This window comes from Harmonia axyridis, chromosome 3, assembly GCF_914767665.1.
Source record: "Harmonia axyridis chromosome 3, icHarAxyr1.1, whole genome shotgun sequence".
Lineage (NCBI taxonomy): Eukaryota > Metazoa > Arthropoda > Insecta > Coleoptera > Coccinellidae > Harmonia > Harmonia axyridis.
Genome location: NC_059503.1, coordinates 37995464 through 38013848, shown reverse-complemented (window position 1 = coordinate 38013848; position 18385 = coordinate 37995464). Strand labels below are relative to the sequence as shown.

Sequence of the window (18385 nt, the reverse complement as noted above, 5' to 3'; positions counted from 1 at the left end):
TCTGGCAATAATATATTCATGTTGCGAAAAATTCAATAAAAATAATAAAACAAAAAAAAAACTTCTTAAAATGATTTGAAAAATCGATATTTTACCTGTACAGGTAGGATGCGCACTGATGAACGCAACCACTACCGCCAGCCAGATAGCCCGTATGATGTCCGGGGGAGTGAGAGAGATAGCATATCTAAAAACTGGCCTACCTGAAATTCTCTCTCGAAAACGTTGCTAGCTCTTAGACTATAATGGAATGTGCTATGACATAATAAAACTTTTTATATTAAAGATAGGTTGGAAATTATGAAATGGAATCTTTTTTCATATATTTTGCATTCCATTCTGAGGAAACATTCTGTTCGGAGAATTGAAAACAAAAATAATCTAGAAGCCGCCCCAAGCGGCAATAAAATTCGGCAACGCTTATCAAAGCGAACGCTGACAAGTCTGATGAGTGCATGTGTTTTTATAGCGGCAATAACTCATAAACAGCACTATGAGGGTATTACTCGACATCTCGATATTTATGAGTATATTTCATAATGCGATGGTTTTTGATGTTAAATTTGTCGATATTCCTTCCTATTGTTGCTGACCGAATTGGATTTATTTTTGTTATATGTGATTGAGAAGGAAAATACCTTTCAAATTCACTTGCTTTTTGAAAGTTTAAGGGTGGTGGTCTCCGACGGATGAAATGTATTTCCTCGTGGACGATTTCCCCCTCGAAAATGTAGTTGACGTGTACAAGCGTTCAGTTCTGACGTCCTACAGAGCCCCTGCTTTTTCAATGGCCCACTCCGTATGTAACTAAGTATAATATGTAATATCAACTGAATATAATATTTTATCAACGTGAAGTCCTAGCCCATACAGTTTTGGATATATTATAATTTTTTTTATATTAAACTATTCATAATTTTTTTTTTAAGTGACGATGTATTTTGAGATGAAGAATATAAAGCATTTGTGTGAAATTTGCAGTATTCTTCAAGGATTAACTGACTTATTTTCTGATTTTATTCTCTTGCTCCCAGTATCTGACTAGATTCTTCCAGAAAACTCTCACATTTCTATTTTTATCCTTAAAAACATATATAAATTCGATGTATCCTATGAGGGAGGCTAGGATCTAATAATTTACAGCTTGTAGGTAACTCAGTTTCATGTTTTATAATAATTTCACTTCATATTTATTGTCATATTTCCACATTCAATCCATATTGATTATGATTATACAATCATACTGAAATATTCTTCTGATACAACAACCCATAAATTTTATATGAAAGTAACTTAGAATATAAACAACTTGAAGAGATTCATGATACCTAACAACATCTAAATATAACTTTGGCCAATGAATGTCAATGGAATAATAGCAGCGCCAAGCAAAAGAGAAATATTGAAAATATATGAAAACGCTATCCAGATAATAATGTAACCCACAATCTGTCCTCCATAATGTAAGGTCTTCAGCCTGAAAAAAAATGAGGGTTTTGATTTCCTTCAACAAGTTTGATTGATTGAATGAATGTGTGTAATATCTAATGAATACATACATTTGATTCTTCTTCCTGGCAGCCTCTAAATTCTTCAGAGGTTCCTTATTTAGATAAATTCTAGTTCCTATAATCATCATCTTGAAAATATCAGTCCATACAAGGCTATTTAAAGTAACATCATAAACTTCTTGATCTTTCAACGACATCCACTTTTGGAGTTCTTCCGTTTTCTTCGAGTGGAATAGCCATTCTGTGAAGATGAATTTGCTCAACCGATCCAAAGAAGAGTTGACGTTGAGGTGAAGGCGTAATAAACTGAAAAACATGTAAATTTCAACACCACCTATGGTCCTTTTTATAGATATGTAATGAAACATGCTAACAATAATTTAGACAATACCTTCAAGTGGGTTTTTTGAATTATCAATTCTAAGATGCCTAAAAATCCTGTTGTGTTCACTTATACCTGTAAAATTTTGGGACAAAACAGGAAATTTATGACTACTTGATTTTGAGAGATCACTAGAGTTTAACATGGCGCATACATCGTTTATTGTAAACTAAATATCTCAGAGTAATAAACATAGATAGAGGGAGCATATGTGATTTTCACTAAGCAAATTTTGTCCCCAGCATGAACTATCAAATTTGACATGAAGCACGCGGAAATGAAAGTAGTGCACACACCAGGAATTCTAGGCATCTTAATCAATTCTATATTTTTCAGAAGAAATTTACAATATTGAATTATTTTATTTTTCTCAACTATGATCTTATCAAGTTCATAAAACTTAACTTACATTGGTTTTCCTCCAGTCAACCTCAAAATCTGATCGAATATAATGCCTGGAATGAAGTGGACAAACAAAGCAGATATCCTGAACAGCCAGATAAATGGAACAAACTTAAGGTTCGGATACCAAACAGCAGACAAAAGGGGATATTCATGGAGAGCCTCATTGATTTCATCTTCCACCATGGCCCAACAGAACGGATTTCTGGTACTCGAGGTAGCGTGATAGATTTCAACAGTGTTGGTTTTGGTGATACCGGCATGAAAACCAGCGGCAAGTAGGGTATTAACCACTATATCAACAGGAATATAATCATACGTCAGTTCTTTCCTAACAGGTAATCTTCTGATGACCCCCTTTCCAGCACCCATAATGAAACCTTGGGGTCCATTTTTGCTTATGGTCCATCCAGGTGCAGGCTCTTTCAAAGCACCAATAACTGGAAGAATAATTCGATATCAAAATAAGAAGAAATGCATTCTAGTAATAACTAGCCACTTGTAGTAGCGAAATTTAGAGATATCTGTGTTCAATTCAAAGACGAATTGATAAGAAACAATAAGCTCAATCAAATTAAATTTCTCCTTCTCTTAGTTACAACACAGTCGGAAGGCACACCCTTGAATAGTGATAAATATAAATTGCAGGATAATTCATGCTATATTAATATATTTTCTCATATTCTACTTACTCATACTAGGTCGCACAATAGCACATGGTATCGAAGCTGCTACTTTGTTTATCTCGTGTTCTGCCATATGTTTAGTGAATGTGTAAGTGTTTGGGTGGTCTCCTAAAATTTCAGGTGTTTGTTTTTCTAACTCTTCAAAACATAATTTCTTAACAGTAGCTATAAGTTCATCTGCGTCCATAGAAAGAGGATATAATTCCTATAAAAAACTCCGAATGCTTATTTACTTCAATGCTATTATCCGATGCATACCTCATTTAATTCTAGTTTGAAGGAATTGGCATAGGCGCTGCTCACATGCACCAAAACGTCCAATTTGTCACATTCTTTAGCCAATTCGGTTGTCCTCCTCGTTCCCAATAGATTGATATTGACTGTTTCTCTAAGACTTTCTGCAAAATCCAAGGTGGCTGCTGAATGAAAGATGACATTTATATTCTTAATTAAGAAGGCCCTATCTTCGGTTGAGAGTCCCAAATTTTCTACTCCAACATCCCCAGCGATCACTTTCACTTTTCGAAATACCTGGAAATTGATCAGAATAATTTTCAAAGATTCTTCAATAGCATATATTTGAATAATATTATGGCAAACACAAATCTTCAGAAACGAAAAGTTTTGACAGTATGCAAATGAATTCTAACCTCTTCCACGCTCTTCTCCTTTAACAACTCCTCAAATACACTGTTAGTCTTGATAGTTTCCAACCTCTCTTGAATCTGTTTACCTCTTTTTGGTCTCATCAATAGGTAAATGTCGCCATGGTTTGGGATGGTTCGTAAAATTTTTTCTAGCAGACAAACACCCAAAAATCCACTTCCCCCAGTTATAAAAATGTTCTTATTTTCGTAGAAATTGGGCAATCCCTTTTCGGACGACATGTCTGGAAGAAACGAAATATTAATTTCAACTATCATGGAACTTTTCAAATAAATCCGTGCAACAATTGACGATGCACTTAAAAAAGACATGTGACCTTGCGCTTCTGAGAAAGAGCTATAGGTACGGTTAAAATATTTCATTCGGTATAATACAAACCGAATTCTCTCTGAATTTCATATTTCTTTTCAAGTCTTTCAGGAATGACTATTTCAACAAGGACCTTAAGTTTCACTTTCTAAATTTATACTTCAGATTATAGGTTAATAAAATTCAAGATATTTTGTTTCTACTTGATTTTAATTAGATATTATGAATCCCAAAAAAGTTTTGAGCAATAGGCTCATGGATTCTGGATTTTTATCCTGACACTCTAGTTATCTGAGACCTCTCAGAGGCTCAGAGACTCTGTTAGAAAACCCACTTTCACCTCAAACACGGTGCTGTTAATTATTTTTCCGTTGCAAAAAATATTTTTTGCAACTTCCTCCCATCTCACTTCTACCAGGAAGTTACTTGAGTTCAATCCAATGATGATTTAATTGAAATAGATTCAAACTTTTTCAGCATAATCGAAATCCACTTTTTGAGCTTCTAGATTAGTGATATCCCTCACAATATCACTGATTTATATATGGTTTTTTTTTGGAAAACTAATCTGAGAGAATTTAGAAAAAGAATACTTTATGCTTTTAATACTGGAAATGTGAGGTAAATTCTGAGGTCAGTACATAAAAATGGGAATACTGATCTCAAACTGTAAGAAAAAGAATAAATAGTTCGATATTTCTCATTTTGTAATCATAAATGAACAATTCCAGGTAATTCCAGGTGCTATCGAGAAATCAAGACTAACATCATTGAACATAAAAAAAACACAATCCTTAAGGAAGAACACCCAGCCATCAGAAAACTTCAAATATAATTGAACTTATTCAATCAAGAAGAAATGCAGAGAGCAGGAGAGAATATCCAGACTAAGCAACATCCCTAATTCCTAGAATCAAATTTAAAAAAAAATCTGACGTGAAGAATCACTTCTCGAACAAATACTATAACAGTATAAGAAGAGTGAAGTCTACCAAGAATTCAAGTCAAGATACGATGGGATTATAGAAAACGTAATCATCACTACGCCATTGGAGATTGTCCCAAAGTAAAACAATATCGATAAAACTTCCAATGTTCTAAGAGGACTACCAAACTTGGATTTCATTCAGAGACATATTTATACTAACCAGTACCCAAACACGACAACCATGAACTGAAGCACGAAGAAAGAATGTAATGCTTGAAAAGTCAGACCAAGGGTGAAGTAGCGAAACTTATCCAACATCTCCAACTACCCTATTGCTTGGGAATTAATCAAGAGAAGGTACAATATCAATAGATACATCTTCAACAAGTATACTGATAACATCGATAATATCTTGAATACGCCATGTATGCTACAAATCAGGTGCATCAATCAAAACACTTCATGTCAATGTACAAGATAATCTCAGGCATTGAAAATATGGAGATCACAGACAAACAGTTGGTTCGGCTGTAATCTCCATATTTCTTATTATTTTCATAACAGCTAGGGATTCACGGCTTGGCTTGATATTCAAGCCAATATAGCAAGCACCTCGAACAATAATGAGCAACCAGCCATCCCATCTTGATCAAGGTAGTCGTCAATATTTCAAACAACAAGGGATCCAACGAACTTATGGGAGTTCTAATTATGCCAGGCTCTCAAGTTTCTTTTATAACTGAGGAGCTATGAATATTCTAGCATCAATATTTAAGATTAATTAATTGAAGATATTGATTGAAAGTTTAGTTATGATATTCCGCCAATTTTCTTTTTGAGAATGAGTAATTGGTATGAGACCTTTTTTAATGATGAACTATTTTCTTGACAGGGTTGAAGGTCAGGTTGTTGGAACAAAAACCACCTCTCAGACCATTGCCGACATGTTTCGACTTTATTCTAAAATCTTCTTCAGGGCTCTATAATAAATTACAAGATTTTTTTTTAATAACACTAATAAACAAATCATGTTGGAATATACAATGGCACATTACAATTGAATAAATAATTACATGAATATCTGAATAACAATACAATGCAAAAAAGGGATTTTTTAAAAACGAATAGTGAGAGAAACATTGAAATCAATCCAGCTCAGCATACAGGTACTTGATGATTTTACATTAAAAGGGGAAACCAATTACTTACAGTCTATTTGCGGTTTTTTTGTCAGAATCATGAAATATATGAAACAAATATCACTTTTTGACACAATCAAATTACAATCTAAAACGAACGAAATGGTAAAACGTGAACAGACCACTCTGATAATACATATGTTATAAGTAAATAATGAATAATGTTTCTCTATTTCAGTATCGTAATGAGTTCATTACAGTTCTAAAAACAGTGCTGTAATGAACTCATTACAGCATCGTTTTCAGTTATATTTTTCGGTTTGTGGTTGTCTATACTGACTTTCAATCCTATCAAAATTTGACAAACGTCAATAATTGTCAAAATGATATAATTTGGATATAGTGAAATGATCTGCAACATTATTCGCAATTTCTCTTAATTCCTGTGGTGATAAATCGATTTCGTCAGACATAATTAACGAATTTAATGCGTAATTGTAAATTATTCCAAAATTCGAAACATACGATTCAAATTCATATTCCATAATCTGTCAATTTTTGTAACAGTCACACCAACTGCCAAGATACAATACAAATGTCACTAGGATGTATTATCTGAATTTTTCATTGAATTTCGACAATATTTCATAAAACTTGACTGAAATAGAGAAAATATCGTCTAATACTCGTTACAGAAGGCTATTCCAACACTCATGCGTTCGAAAACTCGCTCCTTCGTCGTTCGTTTTCGAATTTCGCATTCGTGTTGTAATAGGAGCCCATTCTGCAACTTGTTTTAGAATATACTATTATATCTACATAAATGACATTGACATTCAATTTGAATAATTAGTTCAAGTTATTTTTCCTTTTATTTTGTTGATTAGATAGTAATAGGCCGTATTTAAACCTTCAATGTCTGTTCTCCTGTTAATGGATTTTTCATCTTGTTTTATTGAGATCATTTCATGTAGTAAGCGTTTCTTTAAAATTCTTTGGTGTCCCAATATTTTTATTGAATCGATGTTAAAATCAAAAGAATGGAGTGTATTTGACACATGTTCAGCTAGAGCGGTGTTGTTCTCCCTTTTCTTTTTCAGAGGGTTGAGTATGTTGAGGGAATCTCTCTTATGTTCAGAGATTCTGTCTTTAAGATACCGACCTGTTTGTCCTATATATGTAGACTGACAATCCCTGCAACAAATCTTGTAGATAACATTACTCAACAATTCTTTTTGAGTTGTACTCTTTAACCTTGAGAAAAGCTTTCTGTTGGTGTTATCAGATCGAAAAGCTATGTCGACACCAAGCGAAGAAATAGTTCTTCTGATCTGCTCAGATAAACCCTCAACGTAAGTCAAGGCGTAAAATTTTTTGTTTTCTATTATTTGAATCGGTTCCTGATTTCTTTTGTGAATAATTTCTTCTATTATCTTGGTGGGATAGTCATTTTTCTGCAAAATAGATTTTATTTGGTTCAAGTTAACTTGATGAAATTCTGGAGATGACAGTTTCAGAGCTCTATTTTTCAAATTGTTGACAATATTAATTTTTTGTGTGATGGTGTGTTTTGAATTGAAATTTAAAACTCTGCCTGAAAAAGTAGGTTTTCGATACCAATTATATTTTATTTCATTACTGCGTCTTATCAGCAAAACGTCCAGAAAAGGTAAGGTGCCCTCCTGTGATTCGATTTAATGGTGAATTTTAATCATGAATGTACGCTGTTAAACACAGTGATGGTCTCATCTGCCTCATCAGCTGGTATCGACTTGCAGATATCATCCACGTATCTCTTAAAAATAGGTGTGCTGAAGGAAAGTCGGTCTAGAGCGATCCTTTGAACTTCCACCATAACAATGTCAGCCACCACAGGAGCAAGACAGTTCCCCATTCCAAGTCCAAAAATCTGCTTATAATATTTGTTGTTAAAAATAAAGAAACTGCTTTCAACACAAAAATTGAAAAGTTGTAAGAATTCTTGCATTGATAGGGTTGTATGTGGCTCGATTTGATTCCACTTTTTTTCTATTAATGTAATGGCAAGATCAATAGGTATATTTGTGTATAAAGATGTTACATCAAGAGAAACCAGAATATAATTATCTGGGAGGATTACATTCTTTATATCATCTATGAACTCGAAAGAGTTCCTAACATATCTTTCATCTTTGTCGAAGGCATAGGACAATAGATTTGATAAGAATTTGGTAAGATTGTAGAGGGGACTCCCAATATAAGCAACAATAGGTCTTAAAGGATAATTTACTTTATGCATCTTTGGTGAAAAGTATGCTTTTGGACATAAACCATTACTACATCTTAAGAACTTATAAGTGGTTTCATCTATTTTTCCTGCTTTGTATAAAGAGTATATTATCTTATTAAGTTTTGCTTGAACTTTTTTGGTAGGATCTTCAGCTAATTCACATTGTACGTAATTGAACGTACTAGATGTGAGTGAATGTGAAGAAAAATGGTTTGTTAATTTGACTGGCATTAATTTCCCAGCCAATGCGCAGTATTTGTTGAGTCTGGGAGATAAATTCAACCTACCATATAAAAGCAATAATTTTCCTTTGAAAGAATTAATTCTAGATGTTGAGTATATCTTGTCTAAGTCTGAAGATGAAAACAACACAAATTTAATTCGAAATTCCCTTATAAATCTGATAACAAATTTTGTAAACTCAAAAACACATAATAGAGGAAACTACGACAGGTCAATTATAAAATGGTACAACGAAACAAAACATTTTCTTAGAACTAATGAAGGCATAATCATCACAAAAGCCGACAAAAGCAAAACAACGGTAGCTATGTTGAGACAGGATTTTATTTCAAAAGCGATGAATATTTTGGATGATACCTCAACATATTGTGAATTAGCTGAAGATCCTACCAAAAAAGTTCAAGCAAAACTTAATAAGATAATATACTCTTTATACAAAGCAGGAAAAATAGATGAAACCACTTATAAGTTCTTAAGATGTAGTAATGGTTTATGTCCAAAAGCATACTTTTCACCAAAGATGCATAAAGTAAATTATCCTTTAAGACCTATTGTTGCTTATATTGGGAGTCCCCTCTACAATCTTACCAAATTCTTATCAAATCTATTGTCCTATGCCTTCGACAAAGATGAAAGATATGTTAGGAACTCTTTCGAGTTCATAGATGATATAAAGAATGTAATCCTCCCAGATAATTATATTCTGGTTTCTCTTGATGTAACATCTTTATACACAAATATACCTATTGATCTTGCCATTACATTAATAGAAAAAAAGTGGAATCAAATCGAGCCACATACAACCCTATCAATGCAAGAATTCTTACAACTTTTCAATTTTTGTGTTGAAAGCAGTTTCTTTATTTTTAACAACAAATATTATAAGCAGATTTTTGGACTTGGAATGGGGAACTGTCTTGCTCCTGTGGTGGCTGACATTGTTATGGTGGAAGTTCAAAGGATCGCTCTAGACCGACTTTCCTTCAGCACACCTATTTTTAAGAGATACGTGGATGATATCTGCACGTCGATACCAGCTGATGAGGCAGATGAGACCATCACTGTGTTTAACAGCGTACATTCACGATTAAAATTCACCATTGAAATCGAATCACAGGAGGGCACCTTACCTTTTCTGGACGTTTTGCTGATAAGACGCAGTAATGAAATAAAATATAATTGGTATCGAAAACCTACTTTTTCAGGCAGAGTTTTAAATTTCAATTCAAAACACACCATCACACAAAAAATTAATATTGTCAACAATTTGAAAAATAGAGCTCTGAAACTGTCATCTCCAGAATTTCATCAAGTTAACTTGAACCAAATAAAATCTATTTTGCAGAAAAATGACTATCCCACCAAGATAATAGAAGAAATTATTCACAAAAGAAATCAGGAACCGATTCAAATAATAGAAAACAAAAAATTTTACGCCTTGACTTACGTTGAGGGTTTATCTGAGCAGATCAGAAGAACTATTTCTTCGCTTGGTGTCGACATAGCTTTTCGATCTGATAACACCAACAGAAAGCTTTTCTCAAGGTTAAAGAGTACAACTCAAAAAGAATTGTTGAGTAATGTTATCTACAAGATTTGTTGCAGGGATTGTCAGTCTACATATATAGGACAAACAGGTCGGTATCTTAAAGACAGAATCTCTGAACATAAGAGAGATTCCCTCAACATACTCAACCCTCTGAAAAAGAAAAGGGAGAACAACACCGCTCTAGCTGAACATGTGTCAAATACACTCCATTCTTTTGATTTTAACATCGATTCAATAAAAATATTGGGACACCAAAGAATTTTAAAGAAACGCTTACTACATGAAATGATCTCAATAAAACAAGATGAAAAATCCATTAACAGGAGAACAGACATTGAAGGTTTAAATACGGCCTATTACTATCTAATCAACAAAATAAAAGGAAAAATAACTTGAACTAATTATTCAAATTGAATGTCAATGTCATTTATGTAGATATAAACATTATTCATTATTTACTTATAACATATGTATTATCAGAGTGGTCTGTTCCCGTTTTACCATTTCGTTCGTTTTAGATTGTAATTTGATTGTGTCAAAAAGTGATATTTGTTTCATATATTTCATGATTCTGACAAAAAAACCGCAAATAGACTGTAAGTAATTGGTTTCCCCTTTTTAATGTAAAATCATCAAGTACCTGTATGCTGAGCTGGATTGATTTCAATGTTTCTCTCACTATTCGTTTTTAAAAAATCCCTTTTTTGCATTGTATTGTTATTCAGATATTCATGTAATTATTTATTCAATTGTAATGTGCCATTGTATATTCCAACATGATTTGTTTATTAGTGTTATTGAAAAAAAAATCTTGTAATTCATTATAGAGCCCTGAAGAAGATTTTAGAATAAAGTCGAAACATGTCGGCAATGGTCTGAGAGGTGGTTTTTGTTCCAACAACCTGACCTTTAACCCTGTCAAGAAAATAGTTCATTTCTTTTTGAGAACAAGTTTTTCACAAACGATACATTTCTTGGTTATTCTTAAATATCGTTTAAATATATAACAAAGAACAATCAAATTCAACCGAAAAATTGATCGAAGGAATCTTTTACACTCAACTATTAATAATACCTCTATAATACAATGCCGGAACTTCGAAATGGAAGATACATCCCAAAATGAAATCAAGGTTCCCAAGTGATTTCAAATTAGGTGAGTCTTGCCAAAATTAAGCAATTTTAAAAGTAGAGTATGAACATTCGACCAGCATAATCCCAGAAGATCCTATTTACAACAAATCTGTTGAACGGTATGAAATGGTCCAAAAATTTCCTACCACTAGACGGCTTTTGTGATGCAATGCAAAAAGCTTATAGAGCAACGATATATTCAATTTAAAAAAATGGATACAAAAACGAAGGTTGCACCCGTCAAAAACTAAATGACCATTCCATAATTGGAGCTATGTCCTGCTCCTCATTAGTGAAGTTAATGTGAAGAATTATTACTGTACTGAAAATCACCTGCGTGAAAATTTACACATGGTCAGATTCGAAGGTCGTGTTAGCCTGGCTGCAGAAAACCCCGTATAAGCAAAACGTCTCAGTAGCAAACAGTGTCAACCAAGTTCATCGACTGCTAGGTCAAGTTCAGTAGAATTACGTGAAATCGGAGGACAACTCAGCTAATCTACTATCCGGAAGGGCACTTCCCAGTAAGCTTCAGAAAAATTCTTTGTGGACCCAGAGAGTTGAAACCCGTTGCGAAATCAGAAGGATTGAAGAATTTTTGAAAGAGATAATATTGAAAATCGATGATATGGAAGAATAAATAGTAGTCACATCAACATCATCAACAGATCTTTGGAGAAAATCACAAAATTCTCCTACTAGAAAAAGATCCTTCAAGTAATGACTTATTTCAAAAGGTCCATCGATAATTGCAGATCCAGAAATACAGTCGAGTCATTACGATCTCCATTACCCTACTCCATTACCCCAGGTCAAATTTGAAAGGCAAAGATAGCACTCATAGAAGTTGTCCACAGACAATATTTTCACTGAGAATTGACCAGATTGAACAATTATTTGACTGTTGTCAAAACCAACCACTTCGTGTAGGAGGTCGATTGCAAAATTCATCTTTGCACTTCAACCAGTGGCGCCCAATTTATCTTACATTGAATCACATGAAAGTTCACTATTACTGAAAGTAACTTTGTTCACGAATAAATTTCTACATAATTCAAAAACAAAGCAACCATTTGATTCAAATAGCTTCCGTCCTGTTGCACAGTAAACCGTTTGCATAAAGCTGATTGTATGGGTACCACACGCAAAAAACCACATAGACTGAATTTCCACTGCAGAATCACAACCATATCGCCCCATTTTTGAAACGATTGGTAACTGGTGATGAAAAGTAGATCATTTACGACAACGTCAAGCAAAAACGTCAGTGGTGAGCCGTCGGAAACGGCCAGGAAGGTTTTGCTGCGTGTTTAGTGTATTACTCTTGAAAGTTACTTTGTTCACGAATAAATTTCTACATAATTCAAAAACAAAGTAATAATTTGATTCAAGTAGCTTCCGTCCTGTTGCACAGTAAACCGTTTGCATAAAGCTGATCTAGAAGATGCTAGATGTATTGGGTACCACACGCAAAAAACCACATAGACTGAATTTCCACTGCGAATCACTGCAGAATCACAACCATATCGCCCCATTTTTGAAACGATTAGTAACTGGTGATGAAAAGTAGATCATTTACGACAACGTCAAGCAAAAACGTCAGTGGTGAGCCGTCGGAAACGGCCAGGAAGGTTTTGCTGCGCGTTTAGTGTATTACTCTTGAAAGTTACTTTGTTCACGAATAAATTTCTACATAATTCAAAAACAAAGTAATCATTTGATTCAAGTAGCTTCCGTCCTGTTGCACAGTAAACCGTTTGCATAAAGCTGATCTAGAAGATGCTAGATGTATTGGGTACCACACGCAAAAAACCACATAGACTGAATTTCCACTGCGAATCACTGCAGAATCACAACCATATCGCCCCATTTTTGAAACGATTAGTAACTGGTGATGAAAAGTAGATCATTTACGACAAAGTCAAGCAAAAACGTTAGTGGTGAGCCGTCGGAAACGGCCAGGAAGGTTTTGCTGCGTGTTTAGTGAGATTGGCAGGGAATTAGTTACGAAGAGCTATTCCCCTAAGGCAAAACTGTTAACTTGGAACTGTAGTTATCGAACGAAACAGCGCATATTTGACTTGAATTGGATCATTCTGTCTATGGTAATCGACGCCTTGTTCTACATGCAAAAATAATGGATTTCTTTTCACTACACCTTATACTTTCATGCGCCTGAGTTTTTTTTATGAAATGAATTAACATATATTTATGAAATATGTGAACTTGTTTTTGTCCTACAAAAGTTTTGGAAACTGAATATGAAATGATTCACTAAAATCCATCTTTCTATAAAAAACACTTGACCCAGTAGGAACCAACAATAATTTCCGCTATTGTGCTAACCTATATGAGCCGTGACTTTCTATGCCCCCCCTCAAACATCGCCTGGATCCGCCCCTGGCTCTTGGAGGCTATGTGAGTGATTTAGCTTGTGGAAAAGTGGTTTGTAAACCCTACCTTAATTTTAAATATCCAAAAGACAGATTGTGTAATTTCCATAGTGAACATTCTAGAATAATCCTCAATGTGTACATACTGATGATGACGACATTAGAGATCATATAAAGTTCTTAGGTCTTGGACTTGATAAGCACTTGTGGAGTGGAGTGAACATATTGATCACTCAAAAAGTAGATTAAATTGTGCTTGTTATACTCCCTTCATCCCAAGGAATCAAGTTAGTCTAAATATTCTTAAGTTTTTTATTTCGCGAATTTTCATTCAGTTTTATCTTTTGGTATTGCATTCTGGGGGATTTCTTCATGTGTAGAATCTGTTTTTGTAATTCAGAAGAAAGCACTGAGATCTATGCTTATAATGGGATACGGGGTTTCATGTAGAGGTATTTTCAAATAGTACAATATATACTCGCTGTTCTTGGTTTATATATTTATAAAGTCATGATATTTTGTGTTGTCACCACTATTTTGTTACATACAAAAATTCAAATAATACAAGGAGAATCTTTCGTATTAATGTACCAGCTCATAAAACAACTTTCAGAGGAAAAAGTCTTCAGTATATGTTCATAAACTTATTTAATGCATTACCACCTATATTGAGAGATTTTTCTAGCAGTTCAAGAAGAGGTTGTAGGATCTGATATTGAATTGTGAACAGGAATTCAGGAACTTTTGTAAAAACGATTCTACTCGTATATAAGTGAACATTTTTTACTTATTCCATGTTTTATGCTATGTGTAATTTTTTGGAATCAATAAATACTACAATACAATATTCTACTACTAGCATTGGAACACTCTTGCATATGCCCTTATGTTGAATGAGAATTTACAGAGAAGCAAAACGTATATGCGACCATACGTGTGCATATGATTCATTCATTTTCAAACTCTTCATGAGGCTGTTGACCTCGAAGTCTACAAGAAATGGAAGTCTTTAAATGAGAACTACTGCCTGTTCTTTCCAATAATGACGTTCTGTGGAAAAATATAACATAACCGTCTAAACATCGTGACTACTAGTTATAGCATATGAGTGATACATTGATATGAGTATCACATTGACGAGTATATAAAATTGGTAGGTAATCATTTATTTCTTCATTTGATACAGCTGTTAATCATTCATTCTTTCCTACAAGATAAAAAAAAATAATATTGATTGTTATTCCTTCAAATTGACATGAAATCTGATGGTTGTGCATGATATTACGAATTCGTTCTAATATTTTTTCGATTAACTCTATGATTATATTTTTCTGAGTCAAAACTTCCTGTTCTGCGGCATATCTAGAAAGAATATTAGATATTCTCCTTGCACAATTTAAAACCTTGGATTCGGAAAAGATTTAATTTCATTCGGTCTTTATCAATTTCTCCAATTTAATAGAATTTTTTTGGTCACAAACTTGAGCCACAACGAAATGCAGGGGTACGCAGTGGTCTTTTTGTTTGGAGTAATCTGTAATGATTTCAATTAGTGATATCACCCCTGAAAACGATAACATCGAAGATGAAATTTATTTATCGCTTATCTGAATTGAAAATATATAATAAACATCCAAAAAAGCTATAAAAAAAGCCTTTGAAACAGAGAAAAAAGTTTCTTATTTCAAGGCCGTTGAATTTTTTGGACAAAAATTTTCCGAAACGTTGGATAGGTAGGAGTGGACCTGATAACTAGCCTGCAAGGAGCCCTGACGTAAATCTTATTGATTATTTTGTTTGGAGTTACTCAAACTCAAAAGTTTACTCGACACACCTAAATGATAAAATGTAATTTCTTCAGAGAATCGAGGACGCTTCCAACAAATTGAAAAATAATCAAGTAATGACAAAAAAAAAAGTAACCGATCTAATTAAACGAGCACAGAAATACATAGAGCAGAATGGTAGCAATTTTGAGAAATTTTTGTGAAATGTTTTTTCTCTGTTTTAGAGGCTTATCATAAAGGTTTTTCATGAAAATTTTATGTTTGTCAGGTCTCATTTTATTGTTTATTTTCAATTCAGATATTCGATAAATCAATTTTATTGTCGATGTTATCGTTTTCGTTGGTGATATCACTAATTAAAATCTCAAAATCCTCAAAACGAAGACTTCTTTCTGCATTTCATTGTGTTTCAATTTTGTGATCCAAAAATTTCAATTAAATTGGTAAATTTAATAAATGCCGCATGAAATTCAATCTCTTTGAAATTTTGTTTACTGTGTTTGACTAGATTTAGTGAGTACTAAAATCGCATGCGGAAGTTCGAGAAATACCTTGCTTCCTTTTTTTTTTGGAATATCCTAACAAATTCAAAGAATTTTGATATACAGGGTGTTTTTTGAGTTGAAAAGGAAAAAATAGTGGTATTGAACTGGCGGTGCCATCAGTGCGCTATGCCCGGGACTTATTGAGTGAAGTGAATTGTTTGAGGAAAACAAATTTCTAAAAGCACTTTGCTTTTAGAGTTTTCCTTCTAATAGCTCAATGAGTTAAGGCCAAGGGTTTAGTGATTAAATGATAAAATTCCCAAGAAAACAACATTCTAAATCGATAAAATCATAAAATTAAAAACGTGTAATAGTTCTATGATACTAAATAGAATTTCTAGAACAAACAAATAAAACTGTTCAAGTACATTATTCACTTCTCTAATAATGAAACAAAAAATGTTCTCAAAACGAAAATCAATTATTATAAATAGCGAAGAAGGTTTCCTTGTTTAGATTTTTTTTTCTTCTCCAATAGTTATTGTACACGAAAAACTGGAATAGACGGAAAAGTGATCTTTCAAGAATTCGAAATTGATTCCTTGCATATCCCTTGGTGAAACATAATTTCAATATAAGTTTCACAATTTTGGAAAATTGTGAAACGTATAGTCAAGTATTTTATTTATTTTCTTTCATTTATATTTCAAGAATTGATCAAAAGACAAACAGAAAATTTCCTCGTAAGAAAAGAAGCAGAAAATATATAAGTAATGTTCCTAAAAAAAAATCTGTGAAATTACCGGACGTTGGTGGTTACATAAATTCGAACGGTTATAGCAAGATATTTCAACTGATATCAGATGCAATTTGTCATAAATCAAAATATCCTATTGAATCGCATAATTAATTATGAATATTTTAGTACCTTACTCCTATTCTATTTCATCTGACCTTTTCTATTGTTCGGATAAAATATCAATTAATTTTGTGTACACGACTCAATGAATTTCAGTCTTGGCTAATCTGAACAATTTTTATCGATAAACAGGGGTTTGGAGGTAATTTCGACACAGTGATATGAAGCTGGACATTCACGATTCCAGATGAATTCTATTAAAACTAGAGTAATCAAAATAAACGTTCCATTACAAAGATATGCAATAGCGCTCTGCTTTATCATTTCATTTTCATTCATTATTTTCAATAATAAATCTTGGGATCGTACGCGTAGAGAAAAATTAATTCTCCTTGAAATATTTGCACTTTACGTTTTGGAATGGAATTGGGATTTACACTATGGTTCATTATATTCTCCCGACTAGAGTTGCACAAGTTTGACTTGAATGTTTGAGATTGACTTGAGTTTATCTTGAAATTAAGTCAAACTCAATTCAATCCTTCTGAAAAATAATTCAAGTCGAGTCAAACTGGAAAATGGTTACAGGTTTGATGATTCAAACTGTTTGTCAAACTAGTTTGAAAGAGTTTAGAAAATAATTCATTCAACCTTGAATGGGTAAAATATTAATGTTAAATATAGTTTGTAGGTACAAAAAATACCTAAATTAATTTGAAACAAAAGAAAATACATTATTTCAATTATTTTTAATCAAGTCTAACTTGCCACCTCAAAATTCTTCGTGAAAAATGAAGATCTCACTTCATAACTTCTTACAAATTAAGAGAATGTTGTGAACAATAAATCTGACACAAGAGCGCCCTGTTTATGAAAATTACAAGTACAATAAATGAAACCGCATATTTTCAACCTTAAGAATAAAGGAGATGCCGTCCAAAAACTATTTTGGATCCAACGTTTTTTGTTGCTAATACCACAAATACAAGCCAAACCTAAAGATACAGAAATCAAGTCAAGTCAATCTTTTTTTACATAAAACGATTGATTTTCAAGTCAAGTTTATGAGTAAAATCAAACTAGTTTGACTTGAATGCATCTTTAATCCCGAAATTCAACGAAAGAGAATATAATAAACTGAAGTGTACAATTTGCAGTTTATTCTATTCGAATATCCAGACATGCAAGAAAAATATACAAGTATAAGTGTTGTCTGTGGTTAGTTATCAGGTGAACTGAGTAGCTTGGTGACTGATATACTGCCACTGCCTGTGATATGCCCGGATAAAGAAGAAGGGTTTCTACTTTCTAAACCAGGTCGGCAGCCTACCTATTGTAAAAAAGATACTGCTCATAAAAAAGGAACTTTGCTTCGGAATGGGATAGAGTTGCCTAAAGATTACGACCCATGCAAGAAAAAAGACATTGGAAAGAAGAATATATTGATCTGCGCTACCTGGAATAACTAATTATAGAGTTGAACAATCATAATATTGACATATGTGCACTGTATTAGACCAAAACAAAGGAAGTCTGCCAGAAATAGTACAGTGAATACATCTTGATATATTGTGGGGCGTATAAAGATGAGCAGGCAAAGGAAGGAATAGCGATAAATACAAGGATTGCAAAGTTAGATACCA

The 18385-nt window shown here is 33.2% G+C and overlaps 1 protein-coding gene across 1 annotated transcript in view; it reads right to left on the bottom strand.

The window, feature by feature from the left end:
• Window positions 1–1155: 1155 nt before the first annotated feature.
• LOC123674517 (putative fatty acyl-CoA reductase CG8306) overlaps window positions 1156–18385 on the bottom strand; it is a 40367-nt gene continuing 23137 nt past the window's right edge. The window contains exons 2-7 of the mRNA XM_045609408.1: window positions 3632–3870; window positions 3240–3512; window positions 2988–3186; window positions 2303–2735; window positions 1560–1817; window positions 1156–1477 (exon numbers count right to left, since the gene is read on the bottom strand). Coding sequence (XP_045465364.1) covers window positions 1339–1477; window positions 1560–1817; window positions 2303–2735; window positions 2988–3186; window positions 3240–3512; window positions 3632–3868 — 1539 coding nt within the window. The 5' untranslated portion in view covers window positions 3869–3870 and the 3' untranslated portion in view covers window positions 1156–1338. The remainder of the gene's footprint in view (window positions 1478–1559; window positions 1818–2302; window positions 2736–2987; window positions 3187–3239; window positions 3513–3631; window positions 3871–18385) is intronic.